Below are 17,513 nucleotides of genomic sequence, written 5' to 3' on the forward strand. Positions count from 1 at the left end.
AGAATTGCTCGAACCTGGGAGGCAGAGGTTGCGGTGAGCCAAGATTGCGCCATTGCACTCCAGCTTGGGCAACATGAGTCAAACCCCATCCAAAAAAAAAGAGCAAGACCCCATCTCTTTATTTTTATTTTTTGAGACAGAGTTTTGCTCTTCTCGCCCAGGCTGGAATGCAATGGTGCGATCTCAGCTCACGGCAACCTCCGTCTCCCAGGTTCAAATGATTCTCCTGTCTCAGCCTCCCAAGTAGCTGGGATTACAAGTGCCCCACGTATCATGCCCTGCTGATTTTTGTATTTTTAGTAAACACAGGGTTTCACCTTGTTGGCCAGGCTGGTCTCGAACTCCTGACCTCAGGTGATCTGCCCGCCTTGGCCTCCCAAAGTGCTGGGATTACAGGCATGAACCACTGCGGCCAGCCCCATCTCTTTTTTTAAAAAAGGATATCAACATTATGGATTCATTCATTTATTCAACAGAAATTTATTGGTTCTTGGAAATGTTCCCACTTTCCCAACCACTTGGAATACTTTAGTGAGCAAAACTGACAAATTCCATGCTCTCCTTAGCCTTACATTTTAATGAAGCAAGACAATAAATTGAAAGCATAATCAGGAAATTATCTCTTATATCCTAAGTAGATAAATACTATGGGAATATACATACTTGCATACACATTTATACACATTATCAGACCAGCAGCTTAGGAAGCTTCTGGTGTGGAGGGAACACTTGGTGGGGTAATTTTCTCATGAGTCCTCATATGGCGGTGGTATGTGGATGACTGGCGGTAGCTTGTCTTACAAAAGGGACATGTATAAGGCTTTTCTCCTGTGTGGATTCTCTCATGAGACCGCAGGTTGGTTTTGTGGCTGAAGGACTTTTCACACATGCTGCATGTGAAAGGCTTCTTTCCTGTGTGAATCACCTGATGCACACGTAGGTCTGATGTCTGGAAGAAGCCTTTCTGACACTCGGGACAAACAAATGGCCTCTCATTCCTGTGTCTCCTCTGGTGAGCTAATAAGTGACAGAGATACTTAAAGACCTTGGGGCATTCTTCACATTTGTATGATTTTCGGACTCCATGGGATCCTTTCTGATGTACCTCACATGTGGAGTTTCCCTCATTGCTCTGGTGGGTAGGGGCAGACTCAGGGGAGGACTGCTCTGGCTGAGAGATACACCCTGCTCCCATCTCCATAGGGACACCTTGAAAAGTGATTCCGTTTATGGACCCTTCCTGGGATCTAGCAGTGACTAGCTCTGCTCTTTTTGAGTTGCATGGGTTGTCAGAAGAAACACCTCCCTCTTCAGGCCTAGGACCATTCTCTTCCTGGATGATGATTAGGGAAACTATTTGATTGCCTTGATTAGTAATATTTTCATTTACTTGAGTAGTTTTCAAAGAACTGTTGCAGCCATCTTGTTCATCTTCACGTCCTGTGAAAATAGACACTCAATGAAGTTGTACTTAAGAAGGGGTCCACATAGAACACCCCTCAGTTGTGCAGATTCACCTGACTTACCTTGTCCTGTTTCTAAGGAAGTATCTTGGGAAGTCTGGAAGGGTGTTCCCATGTTTGCTTCTCTTGGGATTTGGGCAGACACTTGTTTTGTGAGATGAACAATGACATCTTTTAAGGGCATATCCTCAGAAAAGAGAGCTTCCTGTCCCTGCATGTGGACATGGACCTGTGAAGAAAGCCAGATCACTGTTGTATCTGAATCTGTTGTGTAACAGAAGACTTTTTGGAAAAGTGGCCCTTAACAGGCTCTCACAAGCTCCCTCAAGTATTGGCTACCACATATTTTATCCACCGTCTCTGATGGTGTTATTCTTGTTACTACAAGCTCTTATGTTTAATGAAGTCACAAGGACATTGAATTTACAAGTACTGAATCATGTCCCCTAGGAAAAATTCAGGGTTAGTTTCCTGTGAGCTTCTGGCTACATTATTTTTATCAATTGATTAATACATGAGCTTGTTTTATGTGTGTATATGTTCAAAGACACCCCATTTAATATATACTATTGATTAATTCTGAACTCAGAGGATCCAACACACGTATTATCTCCATAATACATAGCAACTTTCTTGCACTTAGGAAGACTAGACAGTGTTTCAGCATTTTACTTCAGTGTCACTTTAAACAACAAAATTATCAATAAAAAGCATAAAAATGTGAAAATGTGCCACTAAATAGACTGTGAAAAGGACACTTATTTACACTGTAGGAACCAAAATAGGAAGTGAGGTTGTGGCCTTGTTCAACCTCACCTGGAAACATGCACCTAAGGTAACTCAAATATTTTACCACTCTGCACATATCTGAAAATGATGGAGAAGATGCCTCAGGTGTTTATTTTAAGCTTACAAATAAATTTTAGCAATTTTGCAAATATGGGCTCTGAGAATAAGGATCTACTCTAATTGCTTCTTTAGAATGTCTTTCTTGATTAGGGTTTCCTGACAGAAGAACCAGCTCTTGTCAAGACATTTCTTCCTCAACCTTGATGCCTTCATTTAAATGTCAATTTCAGGCCGGTCTCACATCTGTAATCCTAGTACTTTGGGAGGCCGAGGCAGGAGGATCACTTGAGGCCAGGAGTTCGAGACCAGCCTGGCCAACATGATGAAACCCTGTCTCTATTAAAAATACAAAAATTAGCTGGGCTTGGTGGAGCACGCCTGTAATCCCAGCTACTCTGGAGGCTGAGGCACGAGAATGGCTTGTGCCTGGGAGGCATAGGTTGCAGTGAGCTGAGATCAAGCCAATGCACTCCAGTCTGGGCGACAGAAAAAAAAAATCAATTTCTCAGAGTCTGCCATTACACAGACTAAAATTAACTTAATCAAACATCAATATGTTTGGCTCCTACATGTCCTACAGAATAAACAGATATATACCTTTTTGCTTTTTTTCTTGAGAACTTAGGACATTGAACATTATTCTTTGTGAGAATGGTGGGAGAGTGTGAGCTGACTAATAACTGGACCTCCAATAGCTTCTCTAACTTCCAGACAACTCTAACTGACTGTGATTTATTCCTTACTTCCCTTTGTCTCTCATCCCAGAAGTCAGAACCCTGTACTCACTAAGGCAGGTGGATTTATGCTGTCATCAGTCAGGTCTTCCATGAATCTCTCCAAGTTTTTGCCACTTGATTTCCATTTCTCTTTCACACTGGCTTTGTCATTGCAGTGGCCACCAATCATAAACTGCTCCAGGACTAATAGAGAAATAATTTCATCCTTGCTGTGCTTTTCTGGTTGCAGCCATGAGTGAAAGATCCTATAAAGTCTTTGCAATTCCTGCCTTGCATATGATTTATAGCTGTCTTGAAATGAATTAAGCACCATTCTTGAGAACTCAGAAATCCCTTCTTCTCTCTGAACAGCAGGTCCTTGGCTTTGTTGAAACTCTGAATTTTCTGATCCAAGATTATTCTCGGATGGTTCACACTGAAATATGGTTCTTAGCTCTAAAGCCATTCTTAGCAATAATTCTCAGAGAGACTTAACTTTGATGATTCAGTCTCTTGCCTTGTGTCTCTAGGGATTTGTTTCAACAGTTGGTGGATTCTTTAAAACTGCAAGCTAGAAATAGAAAAGAGATAAGTAATTAATTGCACCACTGGCATAATTGAAGACAAATCAACCAAAAAGTTAGACCTAGATGGCTCTATGGATGAATTCAAAGAAATAATTATAACTTAACAAAACTCTCCCAGAGCATATAAGAGGAAACACTACCCACTTTAGTTACTGAGGTCAGCACTTCCTGATAACAAAATTTTACAAATACATTAAAATTATCCAAAACAGAATATTTGAAAATAAAATCTACTCACATATACATCGCAAGTGGTATTCATTTCCAAAATGCAGGAAGTTTGGGTTAAAATTCAAAAATCGCCGGGCGCGGTGGCTCACGCTTGTAATCCCAGCACTTTGGGAGGCCGAGGCGGGCGGATCACAAGGTCAGGAGATCGAGACCACGGTGAAACCCTGTCTCTACTAAAAATACAAAAAAAATTAGCCGGGCGTGGTGGCGGGCGCCTGTAGTCCCAGCTACTCGGAGAGGCTGAGGCAGGAAAATGGCGTGAACCCGGGAGGCGGAGCTTGCAGTGAGCCGAGATTGCGCCACTGCACTCCAGCCTGGGCGACAGAGCGAGACTCCGTCTCAAAAAATAAATAAATAAATAAAATAAAATAAAATAAAATTCAAAAATCAATGCAATTTACTTCGTTAACGGGATATGGATACAAGAACGTAATAAAATCATCTCAATGAATGCATTTAAAATGTTTAAATACCAATGTTTATTCCTGAAAAAGGCACTTAATAAACTAGAACTATTAGGAAATATCCTTGGCTTGGCACAGTGGCTCACTCCTATAATCCCAGAACTGTGGGAGGCCGAGGAGGGCGGATGACTTGAGGTTAGGAGTTCGAGACTAGCCTGGTCAACATAGTGAGGCACCATCTCTACTAAAAATACAAAACTTGCCAGGCGTGGTGGCTCATGCCTGTAATCCAAACACTTTGGGAGGCTGAGTCAGGTGGATCACCTGAGGTCAGGATTTCGAGACCAGCCTGGCCAATATGGTGAAACCCCATCTCAGGCTGGGCGCGGTGGCTCAAGCCTGTAATCCCAGCACTTTGGGAGGCCGAGGTGGGCGGATCACGAGGTCAGGAGTTCGAGACCATCCTGGCCAACATAGTGAAACCCTGTCTCTACTAAAAATACAAAAAAATTAGCAGGGCGTGGTGGCGGGCGCCTGTAGTCCCAGCTACTCGGGAGGCTGAGGCAGGAGAATGGCGTGAACCCGGGAGGTGGAGCTTGCAGTGAGCCGAGATGGTGCCACTGCACTCCAGCCTGGGGGACAGAGCCAGACTCTGACTCAAAAAAAAAAAAAAAAAAAAAAAAAGAAACCCCATCTCTACTAAAAATACAAAAATCAGCCAGGCATGGTGGCGTGCACCTGTAGTCCCAGCTACTCAGGAGGCTGAGATGGGAGAATTGCTTGAGCCCAGGAGGTGGCGATTGCAGTGAGCCAAGATCGCGCCACTGCACTCCAGCCTCGGCGACAAAGCAAGACTCCGTCTCAAAAAAAAGAAAAAAAGCCACACACACACACACACAAAACTTAGCCGGGTGTGGTGGCACGTGCCTGTAAACCCAGCTACTTCAGTGGCGGAGGCAGGAGAATCCCTTGAACCCGGGAAGTGGGGGCGGCAATGAGCCAGGATCCTGCCACTGAGCTCCTGCCTGGGTGACAGAGTGAGATTCTTTCTTAAAAACAACAACAACAACAACAACAACAACAGCAACAAAAAACTTGACGTGAAAAATATTTTACAAAATAATTACAACAAAATTTGTTTTTAAAAGTTTTTTGCTTGAGCTATCATCTCTATGAAACACTGGATTGCTCTCTAACCAGTGAAATAAGGAAAGAAAATATTTCAAACATATTTATAGAGTCTTGATTTTGTTTACAAAGAGTATTCAATAAATTTGGTGGGGATGCAAATCAGCTAACCTCTATGGAAAACAGTATGGAGATTTCTCAGAGAACTAAAAATAGAACTATCATTTGATCCAGCTCGGTATCTACTCAAAAGGAAAGAAATCATTATATAAAAAAGACACCTGCACTCATATTTTGATTGCAGCACTAGTCACAAGAGCAAAGTCATGGAACCAACCTAAGAGTCTGCCAGTGGTTGACTGGATAAAGAAAATGTGAAATACATACCATGGAATATTATGCAGCCATAAAAAAGAATGAAATTAGTCCTTTGCAGCAACATAGATGGAGTTGGAGGCAACTATCTTAAGTGAACTAACTCAGAAACAGGAAACCAAATACCACATGTTCTCACTTATAAGTGGAAGCTAAACAGTGGGAACACATGGACGTAAGAATGGAAAAAACAGATGCTGGGGACTCCAGTAGGGGAGCTGGGAGGGAAATGGGTATTGAAAAATTACCCATTGGGTACAATGTTCACTATTTGAGTAATAGGTACTCTAGAAGTCCAATTTCCACTAATATGCAGAATACTTTTGTAGCAAACATGCACATGTACTCCCTGAATCTAAAATAAAATAAAATATTCACCAAATAGTAGCCTCGGTGAATTTAGGGAGATGTCTATTACAATGCCAATATACCAAAATGAACTGAATGTTGTAATACTGTGTTATCACAAGCAGTTGAAATTAAAACAAAAAAACTCTTTTCACTGTGGCTCACGCCTGTAATCCCAACACTTTGGGAGGCCGAGGCGGGCAGATCCCTGGAAACCAGGAATTCAAGACCAGCCTGGCCAACATGGTAAGACCCTGTCTCTACTAAAAATATAAAAATTAGCCAGATGTGGTGGTGCATGCCTGTAATCCCAGCTACTCGGGAGGCTGAGCCAGGAGAATGGGTTGAACTTGGGAAGCAGAGGTTGCAGTGAGTTGAGATCGGGCCACTGCACTTCAGCCTAGGCAACACAGAGAAACTCCGTCTCAATAATAATAATCATCATCATCATCATCATCATCATCATCATCATCAGAAAATAAAGTATTAGAAACTGAGAGTAGAAGAGTGGTTGCCAGGGGCATGGGGTGGGGCATATGGGAAGATGTTGATCAAATGGTGCAAACCTTACTTTGAGACAAGGTCTGCCTCTGTCAGCCAGGCTAGAGTGTGGTGGTGCCATCACAGCTCACTGCAGCCTCAACCTCCTGGGTTCAGGCGATCCTCCTGCCTTAGCCTCTTGAGTAGCTGGGACTACAGGCACACACCACCACACTTGGCTAATTTTTTAAAAATTTTCTTTTTGAGACTTGGTCTCGCTATTTTGTCCAGTCTGTCTTGAACTCCCAGACTCAAGAGACTGCTCCTCACTCTAGCCTTTCTGGGATTACAGGAGTGAGCTACCATGCCTATGGCAAACTTTCATTTATAAAATAAATATGTGGCTGGGCACGGTGACTGGTGCCTGTAATCCCAGCTCTTTGGGAGGCCGAGACATGTGTATCACTTGAGATGAGACATGGTGAAACCCTGTCTCTACTAAAAATACAAAAATTAGCTGGCCATGGTGGTGCATGCCTGTAATTCCAGCTAATCGGTAGGCTGAGGCAGGAGAATCACTTGAACCCAGGAGACGGAGGTTGCAGTGAGCCGAGATCGTGCCACTGCACTCCAGCCTGGGTGACAGAGTGAAACTCTATCTCAAAATAAATAAATAAATAAATAAATTAATTAATTAAATGTCACCATGTCCTTCTCAGGCTAGGGAAAAAAATGAATATGCTCTGGAGAGCTGATGTACAGCATAGTGGCTATAGCTAATATACATTGTATTCTTGAAATTTGCTAGATTTTCAGTGTTCTCATGATATAAAAAAGATAATTGGCTCACCCCTGTAATCCCAGTCCTTTGGGAGGCAGAGGTGGGCATATCGCTTGAGGCCAGGAGTTCAAGACCAGCCTGGCAACATGGTGAAACCCCACCTTTACTAAAAATTCAAAAATAAGTTGGGTGTGGTGGCATGCACCTGTAATCCCAGCTATTTGAGAGGCTGAGGCACAAGAATCGCTTGAACCTGAGAGGTGGGGGCTGTAGTGAGCCGAGATTATGCCACTGTACTCCAGCTTACGTGACAGAGCAAGATTCTGTATCAAAAAAAAAAAAAAAAAAGATAACTATGTGAGGTGATGAATATGTTAACTAGCTTGATTGTGGTAATCATTTTGCAAAGTATACATATATGTAGGAAGAGAAGTGTCACGTTTTACACCTTAAATATATAAAATCTTTGTCAATTATACCTCAATACAGCTAGGGAAAACAAGAAAAAGAGAAAGAAGTGAATGAAATAGAAAAGACAAGCCAGAGGCTGGGCGCGGTGGCCCACGCTTGTAATCCCAGCACTTTGGGAGGCCGAGGCCGGTGGATCACGAGGTCAGGAGATCGAGACCATGGTGAAACCCCGTCTCTACTAAAAATACAAAAAATTAGCCGGGCGTGGTGGCGGGCGCCTGTAGTCCCAGCTACTCGGAGAGGCTGAGGCAGGAGAATGGCTTGAACCCGGGAGGCGGAGCTTGCAGTGAGCCGAGATTGCGCCACTGCACTCCAGCCTGGGCGACAGAGCGAGACTCCGTCTCAAAAAAAAAAAAAAAAAAAGACAAGCCAGAATCTATACAAATGACACCTTTCTCTGGCTGAAAACTTATTAGGCACAGACATCTGCAAGACCACTACCAGCTACACCCACTGTGTTGTGAAAGGATACATTCCTTAGGAAACATTCTTAGCACCTTTTCTGTTTGAATTTTTTTCCCATTAACAGTTACCATTCCTTAGAACTTTACTGCTTTAACCAAAGCTACTATTTTATGTTTATCTGTTTTTACTCCCTGTCCTTTCCTACTGATGTTTAGGATTCAGAGTAAAAACGAGTTTGCATTGCTTGAAATTGATTTCTAATCCCAAATCAGATTACCTGGACAACTAGAGACACACCCTTTGGAATCTGGAATGGATAAACAATTTAATCCCTTTTCTGTTAATATATCGTTGCTATTTTTGTGTTTTTACTCCAATTTTATACATGATTAACATTTCAAAGATTTGTGCCATTTTGAAAAAAGCAAATTTCATTCCATAAAATCAGAAAATGGTAGGAGTAATACGTGGACACACAAAAACCTAACTGATTTCTGTTAGTTAATGTTATTTCCTGCTTTGTGTTAATCTCATCTGGTCTGATTAGACCAGATCTGCTATCCTGATGGCATCAGTTAATGAGGCAGAGGTGATTCTGGTAAAACCTCCTAGGAGAAAATGGAACACATTCTTGCCTTTCCCTAATCCATTTGTCATAATGCTTTCAGTCAACGTTTATAAAATGCTAATCTGCTCACTCATACCACACTCTACCCTCTAGATGGCTCCCCTTTGCCCTCAGGGACAAGCACTGAGTCCTTGTCCTATGAGGCTTTCCTGGGCCAGCTCTACACTTCTCAAGCTGCATCTTAGGTGTTGTGGCTGGTTCTCTATATCCAGGGACATTGGTCTTTCTCTCTCTCTCTTTTTTCGTGTGGAAACCATGGCTTCCCCTTCATTTCACTTCCCTCCAAATTCTCTTTTTCGATTACCCACCCCTTCTCCCCTGTGACACACAGACCACATGTTCACACTTGGAGACATGCACTCTGTCCCACATAGACAAGGCTGCAAAGAATTATGGCTTATTTCCCAGAACCTGGGAATTCAAAACAAGGCTACCGGAGTTCTAATCTGGAGTCTGGCATTTACAAACTGTGAGGCAGTCATGCTACCCATCAGGTCTGGGTCTGTGTCCTGGGGTTTATGATCTCTAATGACACCCAGCTACATATTTCATATAATGCAATACAAAGGAATTACTAAGCTGGGCGCAGTGGCTCACATCTGTAATCCCAGCACTTTTCGAGGCTGAAAGTAGGCAAATCACTGGAGGCCAGGAGTTTGAGACCACACTGGGCAACATAGCAAAATCCTGTCTCTACAAAAAATAGAAAAATTAGGCCGGGCGCGGTGGTTCACACTTGTAATCCCAGCACTTTGGGAGGCCGAGGCGGGCGGATCACGAGGTCAGGAGATCGAGACCATCTTGGCTAACACGGTGAAACCCTGTCTCTACTAAACATACAAAAAATTAGCCGGGCGTGTTGGCAGGCGCCTGTAGTCCCAGCTCCTCGGGAGGCTGAGGCAGGAGAATGGCCTGAACCCGGGAGGCGGAGCTTGCAGTGAGCCGAGATCGTGCCACTGCACTCCAGCCTGGGTGACACAGCAAGACTCCGTCTCAAAAAAAAAAAAAAAAAAAAAAAAAAAATAGAAAAATTAACCTAGTGTGGTGGTGTGCGCCTGTGGTCCCAGCTGCTCAGGAAGCTAAGGTGGAAGGATCACTTGAGCCTGGGGAGGCTGAAGCTTCAGTGAGCTGTGATTGGGGCTACTAAACTTTAGCTTGGGTGACAGAGATCTTGTCTCAAAAAAAAAAAAAGAATTAATAGAACATAAAGCCATACAATAGACTTTTCGAAGAAAAATCTTCAATCACACCAGGCCTTTATACAGAGTTCACAACATCAAGCCCTTTTGGGTCAGAGCTGTTGTAACAAAAGACCATCCCCTACACCTGGGAGACCCCCATATCTCTGTAGTTAGGAATTTTCCTGAAATAGCTATGCCTACATACACATGTATACACACTCAAAGACACAAAATTATGTATACACACTCAAAGACACAAAACATATACACACTCGAAGACACAAAATTTTCCTTCCATTATGGAAGCTTACCTCCTTCTTGGTTGACTGGGTAATCCCGGGCTGAACACTGAGCTGATGTGTGACTAGCTTTCCACGCTGGGTTTATCTGATGTGCCTCCTAAGGCTGCTCCCTTTTATAGGGGCTGGGATCAGTGATTGATTTAAAGACGTGATTGGATAATACTTGTCTGTTGATTGAATTACTGATGGAATCTTCATCCAGCCACAGCTCCATGCCTCTAATACAGTGTTATATACCATCACTGGTCCTGGGTCAACAGGTCATAAACAAACACATTAATATTTCTGCAGGCTAGGTGCAGTGGCTCACACCTGTAATCCCAGCACTTTGGGAGGCCGAGGCAGGCAGATCACCTGAGATCAGGAGTTCGAGACCAGCCTGGCCAACATGGTGAAACCCTTTCTCTACTAAAAATACAAAGATTAGCCGGGCGTGGTGGTGGGCACCTGTAATCCCAGCTACTCGGGAGGCTGAGGCAGGAGAATTACTTGAACCTGGGAGGTAGAGGTTACAGTGAGCCAAGATTGCGCCACTGCACTCCAGCCTGGGAAATAGAGCAAGACTCTGTGAAGTCCTAGCCTGAGCAACAAAGCAAGACCCTGTCTCTACCAAAAATAATGTTAAAAATGTTAGCCAGGCATGGTGGCCTGTCCCTGTAGCTTGTTTGAGCCAAGGAGTTCATCACTTCAGTGGATTATGACCGCCCCACTGAACTCTGGCCTGGGAAATGGAAGGAGACCCAGTCTCTAAAAAAAACAAAACAAAACAAACAAAAAAAACCACGCCTGTAATCCCAGCACTTTTGGAGGCCGAGGTGGGCGGATCACGAGGTCAGGAGTTCGAGACCAGCCTGGCCAATATGGCGAAACCCCATCTCTACTAAAAATGCAAAAATTAGCCAGGCATAGTGGTGCGTGCCTGAAGTCCCAGCTATTCAGGAGGCTGAGCAGAAGAATTGCTTGAACCCCAGAGGCAGAGGTTGCAGTGAGCTGAGATTGTGCCACCGCACTGCAGCCTGAGCGACAGAGGTAGACTGTCTCAAAAACAAACAAACAAACAAAAACAAAAAAAAACACACAAAATCTGCAGTAAAATGTAACAACATCCACATTAAATGAAAATATAAAGACAAACATTAGTCTCACAAATTCTGATCAAGTTTTATTATAAATTACTCATACAAACATGACAAACTTTTCTCAAACTTTTAAGTTTTCAGACATTTATGAATTACAAGGGTGGCAGAGGGCAAGGCTAATGCTGCGTCTCCTTCTGTGCCAATTCCAGGCTGGTGAAACAGAGGGGGCCCAGGACCCCAGAGAAGGCATTCCTAATCCATCAAAAAGATGACAGGGGCTGAGACTAGGATTATATCAGTGGAAAGGGAGAAATTGGTGTATATTTTATATTGAGAAAGCATATGATGTTTGATAGACTTAACATGAGACTTGAGAGAGATGGAGGAGTTAAAATGGTGAGAAGCGCCTGGTCACCTAGTGTGGTGGAAGCTGTGCCTTCTTCCCTGCACTCTCGCTCCCCGCTTTCCACCCTCATACAGGCTGAGGCTTTGGTGGAGTTGAAAACGTATCGAAGGAATGGGAGCCAATTACAGCCATGTGTTTCATTTGCTCCATCAGTCATGCAGCCTCTTGGGGCTTAGATTGTCCCCCATCACTGTTGGGTACAGAGTTTGAATCTCCTGGTACTCCACTGATGAAATGTCTGCTTGACTTCCCCACATTAGGAATTATGTTCTGAATCCTCACATTATAGGATTGTGTACTAGTCCATTTCTCCAAGGAGTTTCATCCACATGTACTCCATACAGAGAAGTATCCCTGCTCCCATCAAGAGCCAATTTTCCACTGGTGGTTTTGGTCCTGTCACCAACTGTGCCATTAAACCAACTGTGACAGGACCTAAAGCACCAGTGGAAAATTGGCTCTTGATGGAAGCAGGGACACTTCTCTGCTACAACAATGAAAAGTGGGCTGGGCGCAGTGGCTCACGCCTGTAATCCCAGCACTTTGGGAGGCCGAGGCGGGTGGATCACCTGAGGTCAGGAGTTCGAGACCAGCCTGGCCAGCATGGTGAAACCTCATCTCTACTAAAAAAATGCAAAAATTAGCCAGGCATAGTGGCGGGCGCCTGTAATCCCAAGTACTAGGGAGCCTGAGGCAGGAAAATCACTTGAACCTGGGAGGCAGAGGTTGCAGTGAGCCAAGATCGCGCCACTGCTCTCCAGTCTGGGCAACAGAGTGAGAGACTCCGTCTCAACAAACAAACAAACAAAAAAACAATGAAAAACGTAGACAATGTGAGTACCACTGGAGTTCAGTTGTTAATTTGAGGTGGGATGAAAGCATTTCCCGTCTGCTTCTGGAGTCTCAAGGAGTTCCTTGAGCTCTGTAAGGAGCTGTAAGGAAAAGGTTGGGGAAAAGCTGGCAATTTCTGTTTGGAGGAGGTTATTGGATCTTTGAGTTCAGATATACAGCCAGCTGTTGGACATGCTGGTGTGTAACTCTGGGAGCAGTTAGACCTGGGGCATGATGATATCAGTAGAGTAGTAATAGCATCAGGGATCATAATAACTAATCTTTAAGTAGTCAGGGCGTATTTGACTCTGTTCTCAGTGCTTTCTGTACATTAACCCGTTTCCATCACAACAGTCCTATAAAGTAGATCCTAAATAACTCCATTTTAACATCAAAGTAACAGAGGTGCAGAGAAGTTCAGTACCTTGGCCGGTGCTACATAGCCTGTAAGTGGCTGGGCTAGGATTTGATACCTGGCTCCAGAGTGGGACTCTGAATGCTACATTAAGGAAGCAAAGACACACAGCCACTGTGTAAAACCAGCAGCTTTCTAGGGAATGGGCTAATGGAGGAGTGAAGGGCATGAGCAGGAGGATTTATCGTTGGGGAAACACAGATGGTGGAGGAAATGACCTGGCGATACCCCAACTTAGGCATAGAATAAACAGGTACAAAAGAATAAAAATAAATGTGAAATCCGCATAGTAATTTAATCAAATAAGGATATTACAAAGACAACTATCAAATGCTTTTCTGATCAATTGGGAAGGCAGGTAGTGCTGCCTTTGGTAAAAATAGATGACCCGTTTACATCCAGCATCATCTCAACTTGTGTCCGGTGAGTATCCCCACTCCAGTGTGAGTGAGGAAAATAACCCTTGTTTCCAAGAAGACAAAGCCAATCCGCCTCAGTATGTAGGAAACAGTGATTTCAATTAGAATACAAAACAACAACAACAAAAAACCTGGTAGGAAAATAAACAAAACTGTTACTTTCTTTTTTTTCAAGACAAAGTCTTGCTCTCTCGCCCAGGCTGGAGTGCAGTGGTGCGATCTTGGCTCACTGCAACTTCAGTCCCCGGAGTAGCTGTGATTAAAGGCGTGCGCCACGACACCCGGCTAATTTTTGTATTTTAGTAGAGACAGGGTTTCACCATGTTGGCCAGGATAATCTCAAACTCCTGACCTCAGGTGATCCGCCCACCTCAGCCTCCCAAAGTGCTGGGATTACAGGCCTGAGCCACCACACCTGGCAACTTTCTTTTCTTTCTTTTTTTTTTTTTTTTTGAGAAAAAATATTTAGTCAATTTATTTATTATTTATTTATTTTTGGTTGTTGCACCTACTTTAATAACAACTTCAAAAAAGGAACAACATTCATCCAGTTCTAAATGTCTTTATGAACGCAAAGACTGGGGTACCCTGCCAGCTTCCAAGGCAGCCCTGCGCCTCCCATAGGTGGCTGCACTTGGACCACACAACTCCATTAGCTTAAAGCTTCAACAGTCGTAAAGAGAAGGAAAGAACTGGGGAGCCAGCACGCGAAGCTTATCCAACGCTTCCAGTCATGAGAGCAAGCTGCAGGATCTCAGGGAGGTGCGTGGATCACCCTGTGGAAATTCTCCAGGGCACATTGAAGCTTAGCATGTTTTTTTTTTTTTTTTTTTTTTTTTTTTTTTTTTTTGTTATTGAGACGGAGTCTCGCTCTGTCGCCCAGTCTGGAGTGCAGTGGCGCAATCTCGGCTCACTGCAAGCTCCGCCTCCCAGGTTCACGCCATTCTCCTGCCTCAGCCTCCCTAATAGCTGGGACTACAGGGGCCCACCACCACGCCCGGCTAATTTTTTTTTTGTATTTTTAGTAGAGACGGGGTTTCACTGTGTTAGCCAGGATGGTAAGCTTAGCATGTTTAGTGGAGACTTGGACAAAGCCCCGAATCTGTGTGGGACCTGTATGAACCATGGCAGGCATCGGCTGCTTCATGAGGATCTGATATGGTTCCTTTTTAAAAAGTGCATTCTTCAAAAGGCAAACTACCCAACTCCCTTTTAAATACGAATACAATACAACTTATAATACATACACTTGTCAAAATTGTGTGCAAAGAACTGCCAAAGTGACTTTCTCAAATTAAAAAATTGTCCTAAGATGATTTTCTGTAAACCTACTAGGGCCTCGTAAAGATACTTTAAGTATCAGCACAATTTGGATTAACTTAATTTAATTTAATTAATTAATTAATTTATTGAGATGGAGTTTCACTCTTGTTGCCCAGGCTGGAGTGCAGTGGCATGATCTCGGCTTACCACAGCCTCCACCTCCCAGGTTCAAGCAATTCTCCTGCCTCAGCCTCCGGAGTAGCTGGGATTACTGGCGTGAGCCACCGCGCCGGCCTTGGATTAATTTTAGAAAAAGGGTGACTTTAGGTCAAACACACATTTACAAAAGAACAATGATTCACCTAGGAGCTGACAGGTGCAGACTGATGTCAGTGAACCTGTCTGCTGGCTGCTTTTGTACGAGCTTTAAAAAAAAGTATTAAAATTTAAAATACAAAATTTGACACCAAGTGTAAACATATTTGTGACTGCAGACACTGGAGATACCAGGTGCCTCCCTGTATTTAGCAGCCTACACAAATGGTAAGGGGTGTGCTGCGGGGTTTAGCATGCTGGGGTGGCTGGGGTGGGAAGAACCGCTAGAAGCCGAGTAGATACACTCCAGGAAAAACATCAGAACTGAAGTTACAGAAAATGGAATCCTAGCAGCACAGTGGCAGCTAGATTCTTTTTGCTTTTGTCTGTAGCTTGCATTAGCAGAGTGCAATATCCAATTACTATCCACTTTACTATTCTAATCCTGCAGAGATCCCAAAAGGTAAAAGACCCCTATGCTTCCAGCCAGCAGCGGCTTTGCATGAGGACTGCCAGGCTCTCAGACCCCACATCACTTGGCCTTCTATAGTGGGGAGAGCTCCCAGAATGCCGCTGGCTAAAAGCCAGTCATGGAATAGCCCAGTTTAGCTTCATTGTTAATGAAGGATATCAATCCCAGGCCGGTCTCCATGAGGAGGGGGCGCTCCACGGCCAGCACGCGTGCGCTTGTCCTGGGAAAGGACTTTCCTTTTTGGCGTTTTTGACCTTGGATTCACAGAGCCTTGAAGCTTTCCATCTGGCACAGAGTTGCTGTGTTCCCATGCGCAGAGCCATAGCGTGTTGTATGAAACTGGCACAGGGTAGGTTTGTGGACCAGGGATTCCATCTGTTTAAGAAGGAAAGGCGACTTCGCTTGCCCCGCTGAATTCGAATCCCAAAACCTTCTCGCTTGTTGAGCGATTTAGGGGGAAATTGGAATTCTCCGCAGGAGACCGCATGCCATCCGGGCCGCCTGCCAGCCCTGGAGTCAGATGAAGCCGTCTTTACCGCTGAGCGCTCCCTGCCCCGTGACCAGCTCCCGCCGCTGCTTCTCCCTGTCCCAGGGGCCCCTCGGCCGGCAGCCGCAGCCCCCGGGTCTCGCCGTCCTTCACGGCCGCACGACCGAGCCGACTCCTCCCCCGCCCCGGGTGCTGCGGGGCGGGAACACCAAGGATTCCCTGACCGGTGCGGTGCTGGGTCCCAGACGCTGCGCGGCCAGAGCGCCTAGAGCCGCCCCGCGCGCCCCAGCTCCTCGCCCGCCGCCTGCAGCGCCCTGGGGCTTTGCCCGCCGAGTCCACCGAGCCCCGACCCCGACCCCGACCCCGACCCCGACCCCTCACTTTCATCTGCCCAGGAATTTCTTTTCCCTCCCTCCCTCCCCTCTTCCTTCCTCCCTTCCTTCCTCCCTTCCTTCCTCCCTTCCTTCCTTCCTTCCTCCCTCCCTCCCACTTACTTCCTTCTTTCCTTCCTTCCTTCCTTCCTTCCTTCCTTCCTTCCTTCCTTCCTTCCTTCCTCTTTTTCTTTTCTCTTCTTTTTCTTTTTTGACGGAGACTCTCTCTGTCGCCCAGGCTGGAGTGCATTGGCACGATCTCGGCTCACTGCAACCTCCGCCTCCCGGGTTCAAGCCATTCTCCTGCCTCAGCCTCCTGAGTAGCTGGGACTACAGGTGCCTTCAGCAGGCCCGGCTAATTGTTTTTTGGTATTTTTAGTAGAGACAGGGTTTCATCATGTTGGTCAGGCTGGTCTCGAACTCTTGACGTCAGGTGATCCGCCCGCCTTGGCCTCCCACAGTGGTGGGATTACAGGCATGAGCCACAGCGCCTGGGCTTCTCTAGTAATTTCAAAATCATAAAATTTAAACAGATCAATAAAATTTAAAGCGTGAAATAAAGAGGATTTGTTCAATAAAGATAAATTCAATTACCAATAGCTTTTTTTTTTTTTTTTTTGAGACAGGTTCTCACTCTGTCACCCAGTCTGCAGTACAGTGGTGGGATCTGGGCTCACTGCAACCTTTGCCTCCCAGGCTCAAGAAATCCTCCCACCTCAGCCTCCCGAGTAGCTGAAAGTAGCTGGGATTACAGGCTCATGATACCACACCCAGCTAATTTTTTTTTTTTTTTTTTTTTTTTTTTTTTTTTTTTTTTTTTAGAAACAGGGTTTTACCACGTTGTCCAGGCTGGCCTCGAACTCCTAGGCTCAAGCGATCCTCCCTCCTTGGCCTCCCAAAGTGCTGGGATTACAGGCGTGAGCCACTCACGCCCAGCCTATAGCGTTTTCCTGACATAAAGGTCTACCATTATCTTAATGGTATAGAAAGGAAATGTGTGTGTATGTGTACATAAATGTAAATATTGGGACTTATTACCTAGTAATAAAATAGTATTAGTTGAAATATAGAAGTGATTTTTTTTTGCCTCAGGTCTTAGCGTTAAA

General features: G+C 44.7%; 1 protein-coding gene across 2 annotated transcripts; it reads right to left on the reverse strand.

Annotated features, from left to right (window-relative positions):
* Positions 1-464: 464 nt before the first annotated feature.
* ZSCAN4 (zinc finger and SCAN domain containing 4) lies at positions 465-15,645 on the reverse strand. 2 transcript variants are annotated; one of them, XM_063614918.1, is made up of 5 exons: positions 15,125-15,645; positions 10,359-10,597; positions 3,099-3,599; positions 1,527-1,692; positions 465-1,440 (listed from the first exon to the last, which is right to left on the reverse strand). In XM_063614918.1, the coding sequence occupies exons 3-5, from the start codon at positions 3,492-3,494 to the stop codon at positions 701-703; spliced, it is 1,302 nt and encodes a 433-aa protein (XP_063470988.1). In that variant the 5' UTR covers positions 3,495-3,599; positions 10,359-10,597; positions 15,125-15,645; the 3' UTR covers positions 465-700. The 2 variants fall into 2 exon arrangements, with proteins under 2 accessions (XP_063470988.1, XP_055095911.2); XM_055239936.2 differs by lacking the exon at positions 15,125-15,645 and adding an exon at positions 3,854-4,019 and having other exon boundaries at positions 10,359-10,378.
* Positions 15,646-17,513: the final 1,868 nt, after the last annotated feature.

This window comes from Symphalangus syndactylus, chromosome 13, assembly GCF_028878055.3.
Source record: "Symphalangus syndactylus isolate Jambi chromosome 13, NHGRI_mSymSyn1-v2.1_pri, whole genome shotgun sequence".
Classification (NCBI taxonomy): domain Eukaryota; kingdom Metazoa; phylum Chordata; class Mammalia; order Primates; family Hylobatidae; genus Symphalangus; species Symphalangus syndactylus.